General features: G+C 41.1%; 1 protein-coding gene across 3 annotated transcripts in view; it reads right to left on the minus strand.

Moving 5' to 3' along the window:
- The window catches only part of celf2 (cugbp, Elav-like family member 2), a 211579-nt gene that overhangs the window by 27688 nt on the left and 162570 nt on the right, over positions 1–21321 (minus strand). For all 3 annotated transcript variants that reach the window (XM_015002472.2, XM_088003064.1, XM_088003065.1), the window contains exons 5-7: positions 19558–19606; positions 14612–14746; positions 8659–8738 (exon numbers count right to left, since the gene is read on the minus strand). In XM_015002472.2, coding sequence (XP_014857958.1) covers positions 8659–8738; positions 14612–14746; positions 19558–19606 — 264 coding nt within the window. The remainder of the gene's footprint in view (positions 1–8658; positions 8739–14611; positions 14747–19557; positions 19607–21321) is intronic.

The raw sequence follows: 21321 nt of genomic DNA on the forward strand, positions 1-21321 counted from the left end.
GTGTTAGCGACACAGGACACGCACGCAGTCGCTCAGGAAACTCTCCTCTAAAGCCAGCGGGGCTTTCTTCTTCTTTCCCCCCACAAGGGCTCAGTTATCTCTGAGTCCAAAACGGTTTCACCAGACACTGATTTCCCGACTTCTCCAACTATTTCATCATCTTTTATGAAGTGAGACTTGATGTGCGAATGTGTGTGTGTGTGTGTGTGTGTGTGTGTGTGTGTGTGTGTGTGTGTGTGTGTGTGTGTGTGTGTGTGTGAGTGATTGGGATAACCATCAGGAGAGGGCGACAGGGCAAGAGGGAGATTCAGAAACGTGGACAATCAGGAGTAATTGTCTGGATTTCTGCTGCTGCCGGGTTGCAGAGACAAAGCCAGGCTCACAAAGGGACCGACGCGTCGGACATGAGACGGAAACGCGCCGTGTTCTCTGATGAAAGTTACAGTAAAGCTCAAAGTGATAATCTGTTGCAACACACCATTCCTCGCGCAGTGCAATCAAAGCCTAACTAGGGGCAAATCCGTCGGAAAACAAAGGCAATCTGCCACAGGAGGATGGAAACCTTTTGATTGAAACATTTAGTTTGAGGCGGGGATCCGCGCTCGGCGAAGGAGGGAAGGGATTCGGCTACTTTGCAGATAGCAGCGCAGAACGCCGAGTGTCTGGGACCGAAGGAGGGCAGCTGCAAATACTCACAACAACCAGAGCTGTCAGCCTGAGATTTCATTAAAGCTTCCAGAAATGTATTTATTCCGTCAAAATGTTCTCGACCTTCCAGTTTTGCAACTGTTTCTAAAAAGTTATTTGGACTTTTCCCTCAATTCTCATCTCCCGTCAGAGCGCTGTCTGGGATTTCTCCCATTGAGCTCGATTTCTCCAGGTGGATTTCAGTCAAACCAATCAGCAAACAGATTTTCTGCGCCGTTTTCCCGACGCGCTCTGCCTGTAGTTTGTAACTGGCAGCAGAGGAAATAAACAAAGCCGTGTTGGTCACACTTCAAAGGCAAAGCAAGAAGACATTTTAATGCTGGCAAAAAGTTTGGTTCAGCTCAGCTAATGACTCATGGAGATGTCATGGGATTTACAAATAAAAAATAAAAAATTACAAAATGGAATCAAGAGAATATAGTTACAATATCTGAAGAATAAAGTCATCAGTAAAATATTCTTGCAGACATAACTCACAATTTTTCCAACATTTTTTTGCTGTAAAAAAAAAAGTTGGTTCCTAGAACTAAATCTAAGTATATTTAATATATACTTTAAATAATCTAAAAGTCTAGATTAAATAAAAACTGAATGATAGAGTAGTGAATAAATTATTTACAACACAAAGGTTGAACTATAAACTGGTGATAAACTTAAAAACGTCCTCTGAATGAGCCGTTCTCACTTCATTTTGTCATTAGCTCATTAAAATTTAAATATTTAAACAGAAAGGTTCTCCAATCTAAATTTAAAGCGACTTCCTGGAAGTTGCTGCTGTTTTGTCCTAATTAATGAGGTGGAAGCTGAAGATTGCTCGTCTTCCCAGACGAAGAGTCGCTCATGAAACTCACCAGGAAGAAGAAGAAGAAGAAAAAAGCAGCGTAATTACAAAGCAGCACTGGCTATCATCACCTTCCAACATGACATCAAAACTGCAGGCTGCCGTCGCTCACAGCCAAAAAAATGGCACCTTTCTTCCCGTGGTGACATTGGAACCGATAATTAACATGGCAGGATGCTGGAGAGAAACCTGGCAACATTTAGCTGCTGCAATCGGATTCTGTTTTATTTAAAGTTACGGTTTGATTTCTAACGCAGAGAAAGAATCAAGGCTCCTGTAAGGACTGCATCATTTGATTTAAATGTAGAAAAGTTCAATATTTGTGTGAAAATTAATCCTAATTTTACTGTTTTCACACAAACTGCTAATTAAAAAAAATCTGATTTCTCAGTTTTAATCTTCAATGATCCAGAAGGATTATTTTTGTAATTTTGACTATTCTTGAAATATCATCACTTTATTCTCATATTATTAAGATTTTATTATCGAAATACGATTCATCCTGGCAGTTTGACTTTATTCTTGAATGCTGTCACTAGTGTAGCATGCAGGCTATGCTAGTGATAGCCTACGTGCTGTATTTCAGCTAGCTTTAGCTTTCTAGCTAATTTTAGCTCATAAACTGCTGTGACCTCACAGTTTAGCTTTATTAACCCTCCTTAGCTGCAATGACTGAACGTTTTCAACCCCCTTCAACAGTTTTGCAAACTTCTCTGAAGTTGATCTCAAATTATCCTGCAATTTTCACTAAAAACATTCAGCTTACAGCATTTATGCTGCATTTGGACAGGAATAGCTTTGTTCTATTTATTTTTTGTTCTTATTGATCTCTTTTCTTAGATGAGCCAGAAGGACTGTAAATTGCCCATTTAAGTTCAAAGAAGCATGAATTATTGTTATGTTTAGCCTGGAAACGGCTGCATATTAGGATTAAACTTTCATTAGCATGAGAACATCAAGTAAAGCTTTGAAAACTTCCTGTCTGAGTTTAAACACTGAATAAAGGAACCATATCGATTTGAAATTAAGTTTCTGAATTATAAACCACAGAAAGTCATCTTCAGTGAATTTCAGATGAAGATTTGGACTAAACCTCCCTCAAATTTTATTCTTTGTTTGCAAATTTTCTCAAATAGTTTCATAATCTGGATAAAAAGAATAATTATTAGCTCTCAGTCATCAGTAAGTTGTGACACTGTTCGCATTTAGCTGCAGTTTGCAACAACCTGCGGCTAATGTTTCTATTCTCCAGAAACATTTCGCCCTGAAATGTTTCTAGTGAATAGAAGCACATCCAGACGGCAGATGTGGAAACTTTCAGTGTATTAATAATCTCAGAAGTTAAGTGTTGGATTCTTTTAAAAGTCCCTGAAACACAGAAAGCTGACAGGCTTCATGTGTGATGGGCTAATAGCACGCCGCGGCGGTGACTGGCAGCCGGGGCGCGGTGGGCGAACGGTGCGACAGCCTGTCGTTTCAAATCCTACTGAAATAAGCACCTGGGTGATTGTGGCATCCAGATTTAGATTCATGTTACTCCTGCATGGATCCAGTGATGTACACCCTCTGCAAGGTCACAAACTTTAAATCACTTTGTTTTTAGCCTGGAGCTAAGCCCTTCACTTTTTAAGGATATCTAGAGATCCATCCAAAGGCTGAAGGACTTCCAGGGTTTAGAGCTGAACCTCAGGATCTCATTGTTTGCAGATGATATTGTTCTTTTTGTTCCGAGTGTTGGAACCAGAATCTGATTACCAGTGAGTCTCTAACTATGTTTCCACCTAAACATTGTGCAAATTTTGAGAGAATTAGATTCATTTCCTTCTTCTGGTTTTGAAAAAATCAAATGTTGACGCTACGAATGGCTGCAGTAAACAGGAAGTAAAGGTAGCAAACTGGAACAAATCTCAGAGGTTTCAGGAATGTGGTCTGGAGACGCAGACAAAGAAACGCAATCTAACGCATGCTAACAGAGGAAACAGCTGATCAGGTGTGAGGTGAAAGGTCACTACGTCAAAACTTAAACTCTTTTTCTGGAAAAGCAAAAACCGCCTCTGGCTAGTGCTTTTTTTTTTGGCTAATTTGAGCAAGTTATTTAAAATTTTCCTGCTTCTACAATGAATTCAGTATTTGGGGACTTGATCATGACTTATGGCAGGAAAAATCATTAAATGGACAAAATGGTTTAAATGTAAAAACAAAATCGCTGCATTTCAGCTGTGGATCCATTTATCTGGACTCTTCTGAAAAGATGAGCTTTAAAAAGGTAAAGCGGTAATTTATTCTGAAAGTCCTGTCACTATAATCCCATCAGCAGGTGGATCGTTAAAACGTTTCTTATAGAGAGGTGAAAGAGGTCAAATGGAGGTGATGAAGTCAACATGACCTGCACAAGACTCCACTGCAGAAGGAAAAACAGCAGCATCTTTAGGAATATACATAATTAGATAAATGCTGGTGTGTCTGTTAGTTTTTATGATTTTTTAGACCTTTTCTGTCCTGCAGAAGATGAAACATTTAAACGCCACGTGGATCTGGAGGTAATTATCCCGTCTTTCACGTCCCGTTTTGGGTCAGGATCTGTTTACAGTGAAGTTTAATCTCCTGTCCGATTCACGAGAGATTAAATATCTGAACTTTTTCCGTCTCATTTATTTACCACTCAAACGGCCTCTAAATGTCAAACCGTCTCAGCTGCTGCCTGACGTTTACATGAACTCACCGATCCCAACATACAAACATGGCGACTGCATTTTACTTCTCTTTTACCTGACAGATTAACACCAAACAGCACACAGCTGCCAAGTGAAGGAAAATAATTCATGGTTTCAAATACTTCTGAACAGAAGCATCATCAGCCTTTGGTTTATTTCCTTTGTGCCGATTCCCTGAGCCACCAAGAGCGGAAAAAAGGGAGATGTTAGCATCTGTGGCAGCGGCTCCCACTGTCCACATCAACGCATAATAAGGTATATTTGGTGTTTGAATCACTAAAATAGGAGGTTATCAGTGTTTTTACGCTGCAAAGTCACAAAACTTTACCAAATACTTTTAGTCTAGATTCTAGTGCAAATATCTCATCACACAAGTAACTTTTCAGTTATTTCACTAATAACACGGTAAAATGTCCTGTAATCAGTGAAATAATTTAACAGAACTAGAACTTAATTAATTAATATTAAGAAATTAAAACAATCTCATATTTATTGAAAAGTTACTCGTTAGTTTTGTCTGATTTCAAGTGTACTAATTTATTTGAACTGTAGAAACTCGACAGAAAATGCTTGGTAAGACGTTTCTGTCGTAGAGATCATGTACTTTAGCTGCTTGTGGGTGAATTTCATTTTTCTTTAAAGACTTGCAACAACTCTTTTGTCTTTGCAAACATGTTAATTCTCCATTTTGCAGGCTCTGTGTTGAGATAACAGCCTGAGTTTATAAATGTCCAGCCGTGTGAAGGGTTAGCATGAAGTCTGGCAGAGGATGATTGGAGAGTTCGTCTGGATGTGCGTTTGCTCCTCTCAGCTGCTAATTTAACTCGGATAATAAATACAGTCAGTTGGCAGTAATTTCCACCAGCGCTGGCTGGTGACACGTAAATCTCCTTCAGTGTTTTTTACCTCGGCTCCGACTCCATTGGTTAGAAATCCTCCCGTACTCTGATTAATCTAACCCCATATTCTCCCTCTGCTGTCATCCCTCAGTCCCGTTTAAACGTCTTCCCTCTCACGCTCCACTTAAGCTCTTCTTTAAGTGCACTTGAACATTTCTACGTTTAGGTGGGAAGGAAGTGGGGCGCGGTCATGTGGCCTTCATGTGTCGTGATCATAGAAATAATTACAGAAAATATGAAACATGGTAGAAAGATCACATCTAACCTCCAACACAGCTAATTCACTTTTCTTTGTTGTGACATTTTAAAAGTTTGCACAAAATTTGCATTACAAATGAAGGGAAACAGCTTCTGTTTCTTATTGTCATGACCTCTGACCTCTGCAGTGAAGCTTGCAGAGATTTATGTCTTGTTCACATAGATAAAATAAAACCACACAGCGAATAAAACTCTTAGCTACAACAGGTGCAGATTTCAAACCGGAAAATCTCGCAAAATGTGTCTCAACCAAACATGAATTCAGATGAAACAAACATGGTGATTAAACACGATGTAGCAAATATTCAGATAATTGGGGCATCGCTAAGATAGTCAGAAGAGGAAAAATTGAAACAAAAATCGGCCTAAAAATGGAGGCCAGCGTTCTCTTGGAGTAATTCCAGGAAGTCAGCCAAATGTTTGAGATGTTTTCGCCTACTTCATGTTGTCTGGCAGGAAAAGTTTTAATGATTTCTTCCCACGAACGCATTACTACTGAATGTAACTCATTTCATTAGCTGCATTTCCACTGGCCGTAAAATTTGTAAAATAAATTTGCTTAATGGAAATGAAAGAAAACTCAAGTTTTCTGGTAAAACGTTTTTGCGTTGGGATGAGACGGATTTCAAAATGAGAGTGTTTCACAGAACTAAAACGGAAACTATTTTTTTCATCACGAGTCACATGATCAACAACCAGATGTTGCTACTGACGGAAATGACGAAGACGACGACAGGAAGTAGGACAATGATTTCTTATTCACGTGTGATTTTCTTATCTAATGTAAACAATGTAATGTGAATATCGATAAAGTTTTGTGCACATTTGTAGTGGAAATGCGGCTAATAAGAGCTGATTCAGTTTTCTGCTGACTCTGCTTGATTTGATGTGAAACACTTAGATGCAACAAACCGTTAAAAGCCGAAGTCGTCGATGCAGATCAACAGAAACTCTTCTGGGTCGGTGTTCCTTTAGATGTGCCTCAGTGAATTACCTGCTTTCATTACCACCTGACATTTAGCACGTGCGCCGCGGCGAACCTGAATGCCGCATGGTAATGAGGACGGATGCGGCCGTGACAGAGCCGTCGACGGCGGCAGGACTCGTGACACGCGGCGCGGACGTGTTCGCCGGCAAACATCACGATGCGGCTCCATGTCGGGGCTGCGAGGCTGCAGCAGCGCCAAGACAATAACCAAACTCTATTTACCAGACCTCATTCCCTCATTCGGACCCAAAGTAATTACTGGGGAACATTAACAAACGGATGCGGCAATTTAGCTCCGCCTGAGGCCAGACAGCTTGTTTTCAAATGGAAATGAAGGTATTTTGCTATTGTCCACTGCAATATTGTCGTGTTATGGTTTGAGGCTTTATTTTTCCCTCTTCCCCTCGTGTGCATGATAAAAGCGGCGGTGTTTACCGGGCCAATTGTTGCGGACGACTGCTCAGAGCGAGGATAATTCTGGCTTAACGCCGCCGTCGGAGGACAGCGTCACGAAGACGGACGCGCCGCCGCTGCAAACACTTCGCTGATATCTGAGGTGTGACAGCGAAACGGGAGAACGGCGCCTTTCCTCGCAGGCGGAGAGCGTTTTCCCCGTGTCAGGGTCACAACACTTCAATAGCAGCCGTGATTATCATGATCAGCTGTAATGAGGGCCTTCAGGGTGAGCGCCACTCGCTCCTGTTCCTTTAACACAGCCTGTTATTACCACTTTTTGTTCCTTCGCTCTGACTCACTGCAGACCCGTCTTGTAACGTGTAATTCTCTCCCGATAGCGCCCGTCACGCTGCCCCCGTCACCGACCTGACGAGCCCGGCGGCGGCACCCCGACGCGCCGCGCAGCACAAAGGAGCGCCGCCATTACGGCCCGCCGGGGTCGCCTGATGAGGGCTACAACAATGGCGGCGGCTCGTTGTCGCAGCGTGACGCGAGTCTGGGGGAGAAACTCTGGCCAGAAAAAAATAAGAAATATGGAGGCGATGTTTGATCCTGATGGAGCCTGAAAATGAATCCAGCAGGAAAAATACTAAAAAGATCATCTGATTTAAAGTCCGAGTGTTCAGAAAATGAATTAAATGTAAATAATTAAGAACAGAAACTGATTTTACAAGTTAAATTAAACTTGTTTTGGTTATGCCTGTAATTGCCCTTTCTGCTACCACACTTTTTCCTTCCACTCAACTTTCTGTCAATACAATCACTCTGAGCTTTTTTTTTTTTATCACCGTTGCTTCAGTTTTTCTTCTCCTGACATTCCTGTGTTTATTATTGGTTTATTCATTTTTAAGCAGAATTATTGTTTTAAGTTTGAATCATCAAACTCTAACTCTCATTCTGCAGGAAACTAGTTTGTTTAATAAACAAGTTTTAATTACTTTTCAACAATCAGCTAATTTTTTAAAGTGAAATAAATAATTAACGGCATGAATTTCACATTCAGGCTTTAAATAACATGAATAATGTTCAGTAATAAAGAGAAAAAGATAAATAAGAAAAACACTTAAAGAATGACTCATCAAACCTGTCAGTTCAGAATTAGTTCAATAAACGATTCGATGAGAAAAACTGAAATATTTCTCATGTTTGCTGCATGAAAGGAAATGGGCAGACAAGTCAATTCCCTGAATAATTTTTGTGAGCATTTTATTTTAAAACTACGATTTCAAACCAAAATTTCATGTCAGATTCTCTCTGCGACACATTGACAGACTTATTTACAACAATGTCAATAAACTGAATAAATAACATCAGTTTGCAGGGATTCTGGCACAAAAAACTAGGAAATAGAAAACAGAGGAGGCGACTTTTGCTAACGGATAAATTTGCTACTGATAATTTTTTTCTGAAAATTTGCTAGAAAAAATGTTTAATTTTGAGTTTAATCTCAGAAACTTTCAAGAAAATAACTTAGAAAATTCTCAGGTTTTAAAAGTAAAAAATGTGCAAAAAAAAAATTCAGAGTTTGAAAAGTTTAAAAATTATATTTTTTCTGAACTTTCAAGAAAAAACTGAGTTTGAGAATTCTGAAAAATACGGCTAATCAGACATTTTGTACACAAATGTCCTCCGTCTTGCTTTTATCTAAATATCGGTAACACGCCGTGGTAACTGTCTCTACATGAGTCGCATTTCAGACGCAGTTATTGAACGTTTTGCTGTGTTGTGAGATGCCGTGCTGCGTGTGGCTGCAGGTTGTTGAGAAGAAACAGAAGCTGAAGAAGAGTGGCGTACCTCCATGGTCTGAGACTGGTGCATGGCTTTGATTGCATTCTGTGCCATGGCTCTGGTGGAAAACGTGACAAACGCACAACCTGCAAGGAGGGAGGAGGGAGGGAAGGATGGAAGGACAGTGGAAGGGAGGAGAGGGGGAGGAAGAGGAGGAGGAAGACAAGAAAGAACAAAAACAAGACAAAGGGTTGGACACGTCGTCGTTATAAAAAGAAAAACAGATTGATACAGAGAACATGTCACAGGTGGACAACATCGTTTTCAGTGGCTGGAAAAACGAGCATCATGACATCACATCCTGTCCCCCCCACATGAAACATCAGAGCTGCAGGCCTTCCTCACCTCCGTCCTCTTCCTCACCTCTGAATTAGTCAAACCTGAATTCTCAGCGTCTCTCTGAAAATCTGCATTAAACCTTTTGAATTTATTTCACTGGACGCCTAAAATTTTCTCTTTTGTTCGACGGGAAGAAAGACGAAGGAGCCGCGGGGCGCCGGCCGTAAAACCACAGGGGGTCGTTTTAAATCAGAAGAGAGGAGGAAGAGGAGGCGTGGCCATCTTCCTCCGTGATCGGCGCCGGTTTCAGCCAATCAGCACAGCCGGTTTCATGGCGGCGCGTTTTCTGCAGGTGAGGCGGGAAGCGCGGCCGGTCAGGGAGCGACGAACGGAGACGATGTGAGAAGAGCTGCAGCAACACGCTAGGCTAACCGTATGCTAACACAGTCAGCGAGCCGAGTTAGCGCAGCCAGGCCTGAGGGCAACACACACACGCACGCACGCACGCACGCAAACACACACACACACAACGGTAAAAGTATTTTGGGGGATTTTATGTGCCTGACTGAAACTGGAGGAAAACATTTCATGGTTTTCAACATGTTTTAATTGTAAAAATCTGAAAAGTGTGGCGGGCCTGTACATTTAGTCAGAACTCAGAAGAAGAAAACAAATAATTCAAAGGAGTGATCAGAACCGTTTGGTTTAAGACTTTAAAGACGTTTTTGTGTCTGTGAAATGAAGGTCAGTACCGGTCGACCTTTGTCTCTGTGTTTGTTAAACAAACTGATATTTTCCCCTCTGGATTTCATCTCTCACCGCATCCTGAAATGTTTCTCTCCACTTCCTGCCCTTCCTCTGTCAGAGCTGATCACATTTCAGCCGTTAAACGTCGGGCTGCAGCAGAAGCAGCAAGCGAGGCGCTGAAGGTCGCTGGATTCTGCAGCTCTGACCCACTAAACACTCAGCGTCCTTTTTCTGAGCTGAAAGGTTGTTTGAAAGCAGGTCACTCCATCAAATGATTCAGAGGCCTGCCTATTTTAGACGAGCATCATTTAACGGCTGCTTTTCCAGGAGAATGCTGCAGAAGTAGATCACTGCTGCAGATGTGGCTCCAAACTGGTCCAAACTGGTTCAAGCTGGTCAAAAACTCGTCAGACGCTGCAACTTTCAGAAACGCACAAGAAAAAATGCAGATTTATTCTGTTTTTGCTTCTTTGTCCTACATTTATATGTCAGATAAAACCTGATTTAATCCATAAAAATCAACCGCAGTGAAATGATCAGTAAAAAACCACAGAAATAACTTTAACAGGACCCGTCTGACAACACGAAGTAGGCCACAGAGAAACTAAGGCACAGCCTCCAACTGTCTAAAAGTTGCAGTTTTTCATTTTTGCACAAATCCTCCATTATTCATGTTAGAAATGTTCTATGCTGTTAAATATTGTATTTAAGATTCTAAATAATTTGTTTGTGTACCTTTGCTGTTAAATTTGTTGTTTTTCTTCATTTGAAACTGTTAACACTTTATTATGGAGGAAATTTTCATGGTAAACTGATTCGATAGCAGCAGTCAAACATGGTGGTGGCAGTATGGTGCTCTGGGGATGATGTGCTGCTCAACTTTCAGCCTAAAACTCAGCAGGAAATCCACCCAGAGTCTGAATTTAAACATTTCTGCATCTCTGACGATTTTTCACGTTTCTCTGTTGGCTTGGTTGGATTTTTCTCTTGTTTTCTGAAATCCTGCCGATCTGAGCTGGTTTTCTCCAACGGGAACTTCTCCCCTGCTGACGCTGGGTTCATGAATATTGAATCCGGTTCTGAATAAAAGCAACTTCCCGCCTGCTCGGTGCGCGTCTTGTTTTCTCCACAGTGCAGAGACGGGGACGAAGCCGGATCGCTAAAAATACCTCGTGGGCCGCATTCTGTCGTCAGCGGAGCGCCGCGCAGTCCTTTAATGAAAGTAGGGTAGCTCCCCAGGCCCAGCCATCCACTGGTGGTGTGATCCATATTTTATTAATAGCGGCGCGCGCGGCTGATTGATACTGTGGGTTTAAAGCGAGTTCTGCTAGGTGGGACCGCGGGCCGCTGAGAGTTGCCAGCTCAGAAATCCTTAAAGACCGATTTATTTCCAACCTGATTAGAGGTGTTTATTGACCGGCCAAGTTGGGCCGCCAGCGCTCCGTCTCTGACTCGTGTCAGCCGCTAAGTGGCTTACATCGGCTCGACAGAAACCAGGATTTGGCCATCAGGTTTGAAATATTCATGAGGACAAAAGAGAGGAGCAGAAAAGGGGATGGAAGACAGAAACAAGGAAAGGGAGGGAAGGAAGCGAAAAGAGGACAAATCGACTGAGGAGTGGATCTGGGACAGCCGGGGTGAATTTAAAGGTGGAGCCGTTTAGTTTGGACTCAAACAACCTTCAGACGAAAAAATAAAAGAAAATATTCGCAACGTTTAACGAGCACAGAAGAAGATACAGGAACAGCGACAGCTCATTGGACGAGAAGAGGAGAAACAGGAAGAGATTTCCATCTCACCACACAGAAACCACAGAGGGGAGGATGGCTGAGGTCAGGGGTCAGAGGTCAGGGTGGGATGGGGTGGCGTCATAGCTGAGCTGATAAAACGGGTCGTTTCCCTTTAAATGGAGCCACAGGACGGGAAGATGCATCTCGGGTTTGAGCAGCAGAGTATGTTGGGGCGACCATGGAAAACCATTTCTACCAAACCAGATCTGGTGGAGGAGGTATGATGCTGTGGGACTGTGAGAGAAGCCATCAACCAATCACATGAGGTTTCTCATGGTTTCAGCTCACATACTGCACTCATCTTCCTTCACATGTGGCACCAATTAAACGGAAGACAAACAAACTTCATCAGTTTATGTTTAACTCCAGGAAGTTGTGATACAGAAAGAAAAAACTCAATAAAGTCACTAATTTCAAACTCTTTGTTCCAGATTTGAACCATTATTCTTTAAGGCTGAACTAACAATCCAGAAACATTGAATTTGTTGTGGTTTTTCTGTAATCCACCGGCTTCAGAGGAGCAGATTCACCAATCAACACGGTTCGTTTTGGATCTTTGACCAGTTTACTTTACAGAACTGGTCCAGTTTCAACCGTCTAAGATCAACAACAGTCCACCTGCTGAAGGACAGCTGTGGCCTCTGGCACCAAGATGCTAGCTGCAGCTATTAGCCGCTACAGCTAGCGACCTGCAGCTGCCAACACATCCAGGAATCTGTCTAATTTCTTCTCTGATTTCTATAAAATATGGCAGACATTAGAGACAGCACTTCCTACCCCATATCCTCCTCTAGGGGGCAGAGTAGAGCACATTTGTTGGCTCAGATGTTGGACTTGTGTGAGTGTGCTGGTGGTAAATTTGGACCGTCTCCCCAACTTTCCCTCCAATCAGGAACCACATGGTAGAAACTTGGACTCAGCAGTTTTCCAAGCTTTGATCCGAAAAGGTTTGGGAACAAACCAAAAGGTTCTCTCTTCATCTGGAGGTTTACTTATAGATTTGTGAATTACAGAAAATCTACAATAAATTCAAGTTTGGTGACAAGATTCTCTTTTTTTAACCTGTTGTTGTATTTTAGATCCTGGCTGATCCGACAGCTTGGTGGGATCCACTTTGGTCCAATTAAAGGAACAGAGTAACTCGGGTGTTTTTCTGGGATCTGAACAGTCTGGATGCCAACTTTGGAAAAAACAAACTCCTTCAACTGAATTTTGTGTTTTTCTTTCATTTCAAATGTAAAACTACATTTGACCAAAATATGTCATTTCTGATTTTTATTTTTTACTAAAAATATCAGTTTTCCTTGAATAAACAACAAAGTTATGTGACATGTTCATGAAACAAATCAGAAACTGAAGGATGATTTGGACAGCAACATTTAAAGTGTCTCAAGACGGAAGTGAAGAGCTTCCTACTGGTTTCCAGTGGGGCTAAACTGGAAGGGGAAGGATGGGGATGGTAGTGAGAAAGTGGGAGGAGAAGGGGGGGAGGGGTGAGCGGGGGGGACGAGGCCGAGAAAGCAAGGAGAGAAAAAAAAGAAAGTGGTGGGGAAAAGAGATATACAGCCAGAAAAGGAAGCAGCAAGTGTTGACAGTGAGGAGAAGAACCTCCAGCCGCCGCCGCAGGGTAAAGACCTGAGACAAGATGGCCGCCGTGTCACAGCTTTAGAAATATGTGCAGAAAATAATGAGCAATTCTGACAAACTGCAATGACTGTGTCTAACCAGTAGGAGGCAGCAGCGATAACAGAGGAGGATAAAAACAGTTTTTATAAGTGAAACGTAAATAAGCTGATTTTTGCAGAAATCAGTTTAACGTTCCTAAATAAATCTGGTTTCAGTGGATTCCAACATAATCACGGTTCAGAATGTCTATTTTTATAAAGCATATCTAAAATATTAGAAACAAAATGCAGATTGAGAAGCTGGGAGAGAAGCTAGTTGCTATTGGCTGGCATTTGGAAAGCAGCCAATCCGGAGGCAGCATTCAGTTTCCTTGGTGCTGATTGGTTGAAACACCAACAGCAGAAATAAGTAGTAAGTAAATATTAGTTTCTCCCGCTAAAACAGTTTCCACTGAGTTTATTAAAGCGTATTAAGGCATGATTAGTGTTTAAACTATAAAAACTGGACGTTAGAAGAGCTTTAGATGAATCATGGGGCTTCTAAATGAAATTCATGGATTTTTATTCAGAGGATATTATGAGAATGGATTTACTGCATAAGCAAGCCACACTTTTCAGATATTTGTTGCAAGAAAAAAGTCAACATTTCTGTTGATCTGTCACCAAATGTATTTGATGGCTGTGAGTGAACAGTCTGCTCGGCTTCCTGGCCTCAGCCAGTAAAGGTGAGTCGGTTTGGAAACCAGCTGAAATGTTCTCCTCAGTTCATAACGTCTGAATTTACTGGAGAGGGAACCAAACTCAACGTTCTCCAGATGATGAAACACGTTCAGCTCAACACGTTTCAAAATAAAACCACTCCAAGCTTTTCAGTTTGATTCGGTTGGTGAGACTAAAACTTATCACGACTCGGCTGCAGATCTAATGACCAGGAGTTTAATTCTGAACATTTGGAAACTTTGGATAAACCATGATTAGCTGAAGATTCTACAGCATTAATAACTTTAAAGTTTTAAGTTATTGATCTTTTAGATGCATTATTAAGACTTAATTATTATCATATCACTTGAAAATGGTTTGTAAACAACAATATTATCGTTTATTGCGATAACTTCTGGGAAAACGTGTTACCGCTGGAAACGGAGAGATGGGTGGAATAAAGTTTCGTTATTCAGAGATGCTTTAATGGAAATGAGTCTGGTTGCTCGTCTTTGTGGTTATCATGATGTTCAGGATAAAAATCCCCTCAGACCTTTTTTAGTCTTTAGCCTGCAAGCGTGAAAAAGTTTCATAAAGACGTGGGCGGATTATTTATGCGTCTAAAGCTCAGAGTCTGGTCCAGATCATCACCTCAGATATGAATCTATTGTTTCTTATTTAACTTTAGTTTGTCCCAGAAGCAGTTTTCCTTCTCTGAGGCGGGCGGCCATCTTGGCGAGCGGCAGCAGCTGGAGGCCCGTCAGCTGATTCATCAGCATGAGGAGCTGCAGGATGGAGGTGAGTCAGAGTGGTGGGTACCTCTGCTGAGCCCGTCGGGCCCCCGGAGGATCCGGCACTCCTCGATCTGGCCGAACGCGGAGAACATGACCCGGATGTCGTTCTCGTTGCACTTCTTCGACACCATGCCGATGAACAGCTTCCTGTCTTCAACAGCTGCAGGGGAAGAAACATTTACTGGATCATTTCTCTTTAAAAGGTCCAGATCAGTGCTGGGGTTAAATAAGTACACCCTGTTCCAGTTCTACACACGGTACCGTTAACGACCCAATTCAATTATCAAAGCAAAAACACACAAACATACTTAAACTGTCATGGAAACAGTTTCTGTAGAACCGCTTGAGTCCAACTCTTCCTGAAGTTTCTTCTCTCTGAAAGTCCAACAGCATCACCTCTTCAAGTTGATGTCTGGACTTTGACTAGGCCACTTAAATTCAACATGCAAACTGAAACTATTTTCAGTTCTCCCTCTTGAACTGAGTTCCTAAACTTGTTTGGGATTTAATCCTGTCTGAGATTAAGAGCAGAAACAGTTTAGGTTTGAAAACTATTTTTAAAATCAGGTTAAAATTAGGATATCTGATGGGAATGTGTGGAATAAAACCAACTAAAAATCAAATCGAATCGTTAGAAACTGAAAGATTTCCATCTCTGCTGACGTCCAGATGGCTCTGAACACAGCAGGAACATTTTTAGCCTTTTCTTTAGATCGTTACGTTTGTGGGAAGGAGAACTCGTTTCCTCTCTGCAGAGCGACCGACCTCAGGAAGTTCAGAAACGGCCCGATAACCTCTCCTTTCAGAGCTGCTGATCCGTTAACGAAGCGCTTTAATTAGCCGCTCCTGGGGAATCTGTTGAAGTTAAACCGAATCTGAAGCTGACGGTAAATAATTAAAAAACTCAGAACAAAGAAAAAGGTTGAAACAGAAGAAAAGTTAAAAGAAATGACAGAAAGAAAGAAAAAAGAGACTGTGTGTTTCATCATGCTGTGATCGATGTCTGATTATCACTTCAACCCCGAGACTCAACCTGGTGGAAGGAGCAGCGGCGGCGGCATGCTGCGGGCCGACGGCGGCGACGCCTTCACTCCACATCCAGCGTAAGGTTAATCCGATTCATTTTTAATGAGGAAACTGTCAGCTCCTTCCACCAGGCCAGGCAGATAAGCGCTCGCTCTCTGGGAAATCAATAGCACACTTGTTTATTTTGCTGTTTGACTCGTTTGTGTGTTTAAGGAAAAAAAAGAAGAATCAACAAACCGACGGGATTCGCTGTCGAGATAAGAGGCGCTTTAAGAAGCCGTGGCTGCTCTGCGGGCGGCGTGTCGGTGTGTGTGCGCATCACTCCAGAGGATGATTAGCACAAGTCTAACAGCAATGTAATTAATTTACTCTGCGTCGATAGAGGGGAAGGAGAGCAGATATCGTTACAATTGACTGTTTCTGCTTGGCGTTCGAGGCGCGCCGGCAGGCGGCGAGGCGATAAGCACTCATGGAGACGGAGTCAGCGTTGCATTGTGGGAGAAAGCTTCAAGAACCGCCTGCGGACCCTTCAGGGGAGGAAAAACCTGAGCCGTCTTCCTCCGTTTTCCTTACGGTTTCCCCATTTTCCCCTCTCCCGCTGACTGAACTGATAAAACTCGCCGCCGCCGTTCGTCAGCGCTAAAGCAGATCTAACAGCGGGTTTATTAAAGGTCGTTTCTGTTAAACGGATGGATACGTATCCCTCGTCAGGCTCCATATTTCACCCTTCCAGCTGCGAGCCACAGCTTTTTATTGAGTTCCTCCCTCCTCGCCCCGACAGTTATGTCTTATAAAGTCACAATTCGCCATATTTCAGTGGAGCGGATGATGGCTTTTCTAAGGATTTCTTTCTTCTTTTTTTTTGGGTCGCGCCGGCAGAACTTTGGGCTCCTGATGTGCCGCCAAAAAGCAGCGGCATCAAGTCGAAGCCCTTTATTTCCAGCTCTGGTTTTATAGCTTTCATTATCACGTTCTGCTCAATTGCTCAGCTTTAAGGGTCATTTCATCAAAATTACAGAAACGCACATTTACTCCACTTAGCCAGGCAGATAAATTAGATGTAATTTGCCAAAATTTCTATCTGTCACTGATATTTATCATTTTCGCCTAAAAAGTTAATAAAAGTCTAATTTGAGGTCCACTGTTTATCCAACCAAAGTAATCATACATCTGTTCTTGTGAAATTAATTATTATTTTTCCTTTTTTTAATCTTTTAAAGGATTAAAATCAGATTTTCTGTAAAGTCTGAGCGACGACAGGAGCGTCTCTGGCTGAATGTTTCTTTAAATCATTTCTGTTTGCAGATTCTGAATAATAAACAGAAACTTATGTTTCTTTGTTGTATTGTGTTGATAAATTAACCTGCATTAAAATCGGACCAGGCTCCTTCTGTCCCAAACCAGAAGAAAAAAAACTTTACATCAACAAACCTGGAGCTCAAGTTTCAGACTAATAAGAGGGACATAAGTTTTAATGTGGAGTTAAAACATAAAAATGGTGATTATGTTGGTTTATTGGACATTTAAAGGAGCAACAACAGAAATTTAGAGCCACCAGCTTCATTTGGCCTAAACAGAGTTGACTCCTGGGATCATTTTGATTTTTCCGCTGATGATATTATAGTTTAATTTGCACTGAATACCACAGGATGGCTCATATTTTTAGCTCAAGTTTGGAAAAACTGGATTCAAATCTGCTGGAAAATATAAAAACATTAAAAATATACATTGTTTTTATGGTTTCATTTGGATTTCTGCTGATTTTTCCAGTCATTTATCAGAAAAGTCATCACCTTGCAGAAGATTCGAAGTCAGAAGATCCTGCTGTGCGATTAAAAAGCCCCTCTTTATTTCCGGTTCTGGTTTTATAGCTTCACTATTATGTTCTGCTCAATTACTCAGATTTAAGGGTCATTTCATCAAAATTACAGGAGCTCACTCAGCTCAGCCATGCAGATACATTAGCTGTAATTTGCTAAAATTTCCGATCTCTGCCAATGATATTATTTTTGCCCAATAAGTTCATAAAAGTCCAAATTGAGGTCTGCTGTTTCTCCAATCAAAGTAATCATCCGTCTCTTCCTGTGAAGTTGGTCATTAATAATCTTATTTTTACCTTTTGAATCATGAAAATGAAACATTTTCTTCTTTCAGAGAATCTAAAAATAAGAAAGTCGCCTTCAGGCTTTTCAGAAAAAAAAAACAGCTAAATTTATAACTTGTAGCTTTTTTGTCTTAACGTTTCAAACATGTAGAAATGAAATAATCAGAAATGTGGGTTTGTCTTTATCTCCCTCTGTTGAAGGTTTTTAATTAAATCTATGCCAAGAAAACTTTTTGTCTTCCTTCCAAGTTGTTTCACCTTCAAAAAGTTTCTTCAAAATTTCTGAAATTCTCTGAGATTTTCTGCAGTTATTTCACTCAAATTCACACAGTGACCCGCTGACATCACAGATTTGTTCATTTCTATGCAGACGACGTCCAGATTTATCCACCAGATCAGAAACCAAAGCCTCTGTTTGATGACATAAATCTCAGATTAACAGTATTGTTTTTTCTGTAAATGATAAAACGGGGATCATTCTGTCCAGACATCACATCCATCATCTCCTTGACATTAAAATCGCCCTAATTAACAACGTCAAGTCGGTCACGTTCTGTTCACCAATCTGGGGCAATAATTACCAAATTTAACCTCAGGGATTAAAAATAAGCAATAAGAATAATCCATAAGGTATTAGAAAACCTTAAAACGTTTTAGAAAGTCTAATCATTAAAGCCAGTTGATGTAGTGAAACTACAGAAAGCTCTAATTCTTTACAAAATCAAAAATAAACAATTACCACAAAACTAATTAGCAATTTACAAGTTATGTTGGAATCACAGTTTAAAATTTTACTACTGGAAAAATGTTTCAGTATTTTGAGACGAACTGGAAAAATTCGAATATTGAAGTTAGAAAATGTCCAAACATAAAACTGTTCAAATTATCATATAAACATCTGATTATTGCTGGATATATGAGATTATTATTGGTGTTTTTGTTTGTTTTCAGGAGAAATTTAAAGAATTTATTCTTCATCCATGGTAATTAAAATTAAATCTACAGCTTATTGATGGGTGAACTAATAAATACAGGTTTAGATTTTATTGATTGTTACAAGTTTCTGATAATGATTGAGTCGGTAACAGATATGAAATGTTTGAAAATGAGTCATTTTCAAATAAAACAGTTTTGTAAGGTAATTATTTTCTTCTCAGTCTTACTGATTGTTTTTATTTTTAAAAACCTGATTATAAATGTAGTAAATATAAGATTATGTCTGTGGGATTATTCACAAGTTTATAATTATCTCTTAAATATGTAAAACTAAAGTTTAGACCTTATGATTGGAAGTTTTATTTAGCAGATATTCAAAAATAAACCAACCTCTGTGTTACGTTTGATTGATATTTGAAGATTGTCCAGTTGGACAACCAAAGCAGATCAATGGGTTAGAATGGCCTAGTCAAAGTACACAGCTGAGAATGTGAGGGACAACCTGGAAACGGATGCTGTCTGGTGTGACGGAGGTGGGTTTGTTCTGCACAGAGAAACGGGTCGAGTCTGGATGTGAGGATGAAGCGAGCGCCGGCGAGAGGCAGCCGCCGCGGGGAGCGACACCAGTTCATCACCGGGCTAAAACGATTCAACTGGCGCTGACCTCCCTCCAAAGCACCTCAATAATTTATGACACGTATAAGAGAAAAAGATATAGACACAGAAACATCAGCATTTCCTCCTCTATCTCTCTTTTCAGCGTCTCTGCTTCAATCTTTTCTCTTCCCGTCTTCTCTGCAAGTCAAGTGAAGCAGCTATTACCAGGCAAATTCAAAAACAGCTCCTGGTGTGTGTGTGTGTGTGTGTGTGTGTGTGTGTGTGTGTGTGTCCTTGTGGCCACTCACCATTAGATTTCTCACTGTCTGCAGGTTTCATCTGAATAGGGTGATGCATCTGTGGAAACAAAAGAGGGGCAGACAGAAGAAAAACATTAAATATCACCTTGACACATGCATAAATACAGAGCTGCAAAATGCTTCAGCTCCCTCATGTGCAAATTAAATCTGAATATCATTCAGAGGCAAATGTCAACGAAAGCAAACGCTTTGGTTTCTCATAAACACTTCAGTCCGGAGGGCAGGAGGCGTGGAATCAAACGGAGTCATGAAAGCAGCAGAGAGACGCTAAAAAGCAAACAGAAGAAGAAAAAGACGGTCAAGGACGAGAAGATGAAGAAGGGCGAAAAGACGAAGCAAAAAGGAAAAGAAAAATCAGGAAACAGGCAGAAGCTCAGAGTTACAATAATGTGAACAAAAAAGGTGAAAATCACTTCATTCAGTGATTACAAAGAGCGGAGTTCATCAATATGCTGGTGCTGCAATTCTCCAATTTAACTAATAATCCATACAACGTTAATTGTTTATATTTTATTCCCAGGAACACAGAGTTCACCTGAACAAGAACAAAATGTTTAAATTTGGTACACTCTGTTAGACTGCAGATCAGAACTCCATCATCTGCTCCACCTGCAGCTGCTGTGGCTCTGAGTCAAACCAACCTGTTCCCCTCCTGGCCTGTGGGGGCGCTGCACCAAGAACCACTGAAGGAAACGACACAAAAACCTCTGAAGACACTGAGAGCAACTTCCTTCTTCACCAGATGGAAACAAGATGGAGGCGTCAGATTTTAGCGGTTGGAGGATTTCTCTTTAGGCTAAAGACCAGGAGACATTTCTGCTGCTAGCGCTAGGCTAGCACGTTAGCTTTGATTACATTTACCCAGAATGCCCTGCTCTGTAGTCCACTTCCTGCTTTTGGAGCGGTCTCTGGTCCGCTTGGCGTTCACATTCAAACCGAACCAGAGTTCACTTCAACCGAACCCAGACGGAGATTTGGAAGACCAGAGGTCAGAGTTAGCTTAGCATTCACACCTCACCAACCGAACCAGACCGGGCCTTCTATGCAAACAGACTGGAGTTGGATTAAACGGACTGAACAGGACTGGTGTGAACGCTCCCTCAGCATCGTAGGAACATCTAAGTCTCTCCTGACTGAACAAGCAAGACAGATTATCTGGTGCGACTCAAACTTATTTTCAGTTTTGTCTGCCCTCGTTGAATGATGCCCTGGGTGGTGAGCCACATCAGCGGTGTTCAAATTTTTCATCAAGTTGAAAGTGCTCTGGTAGCCACAAAATGTTCAGTATTTTTCTTCTTAATTACAACAGCAAAAGCACTTAGTTTTTTTGTTTACCTGCTAAATAAATAAACTAAGCACACAATATTTAGACATTTTTCTGCAGACGTGTAAATGAGTAAATTACTGTTGATATATATGTAGCTATGTATATGGATGCTAAATATATTTTTTTTTTTCTGTATTTTTTTTGTGTCTTTAGCAACAAGAACAGGAAGTGACTCACTCCTGCTTTATAAAATGGACGTGGTTAAGACTGCACTGTATTAAAAACGTCTGAATGTTTCTGTTTCCTGTTACTAATAAATTAAATTAAATGCAAAAATATGTGAAAATTTGACCCCAACATTGTTTTTAAAAGTAGATCTGCATCATCTAAAACAAATTTAGACTATTCTTGGCCCATCCAGAATAATTTCCAGGGCCACAAATGGCCCATGCGCCACACTTTGGACACCCATAACTAAAGCCTGC

This window comes from Poecilia mexicana, unplaced genomic scaffold, assembly GCF_051168715.1.
Source record: "Poecilia mexicana isolate PSO_F unplaced genomic scaffold, ASM5116871v1 scaffold_23, whole genome shotgun sequence".
Lineage (NCBI taxonomy): Eukaryota > Metazoa > Chordata > Actinopteri > Cyprinodontiformes > Poeciliidae > Poecilia > Poecilia mexicana.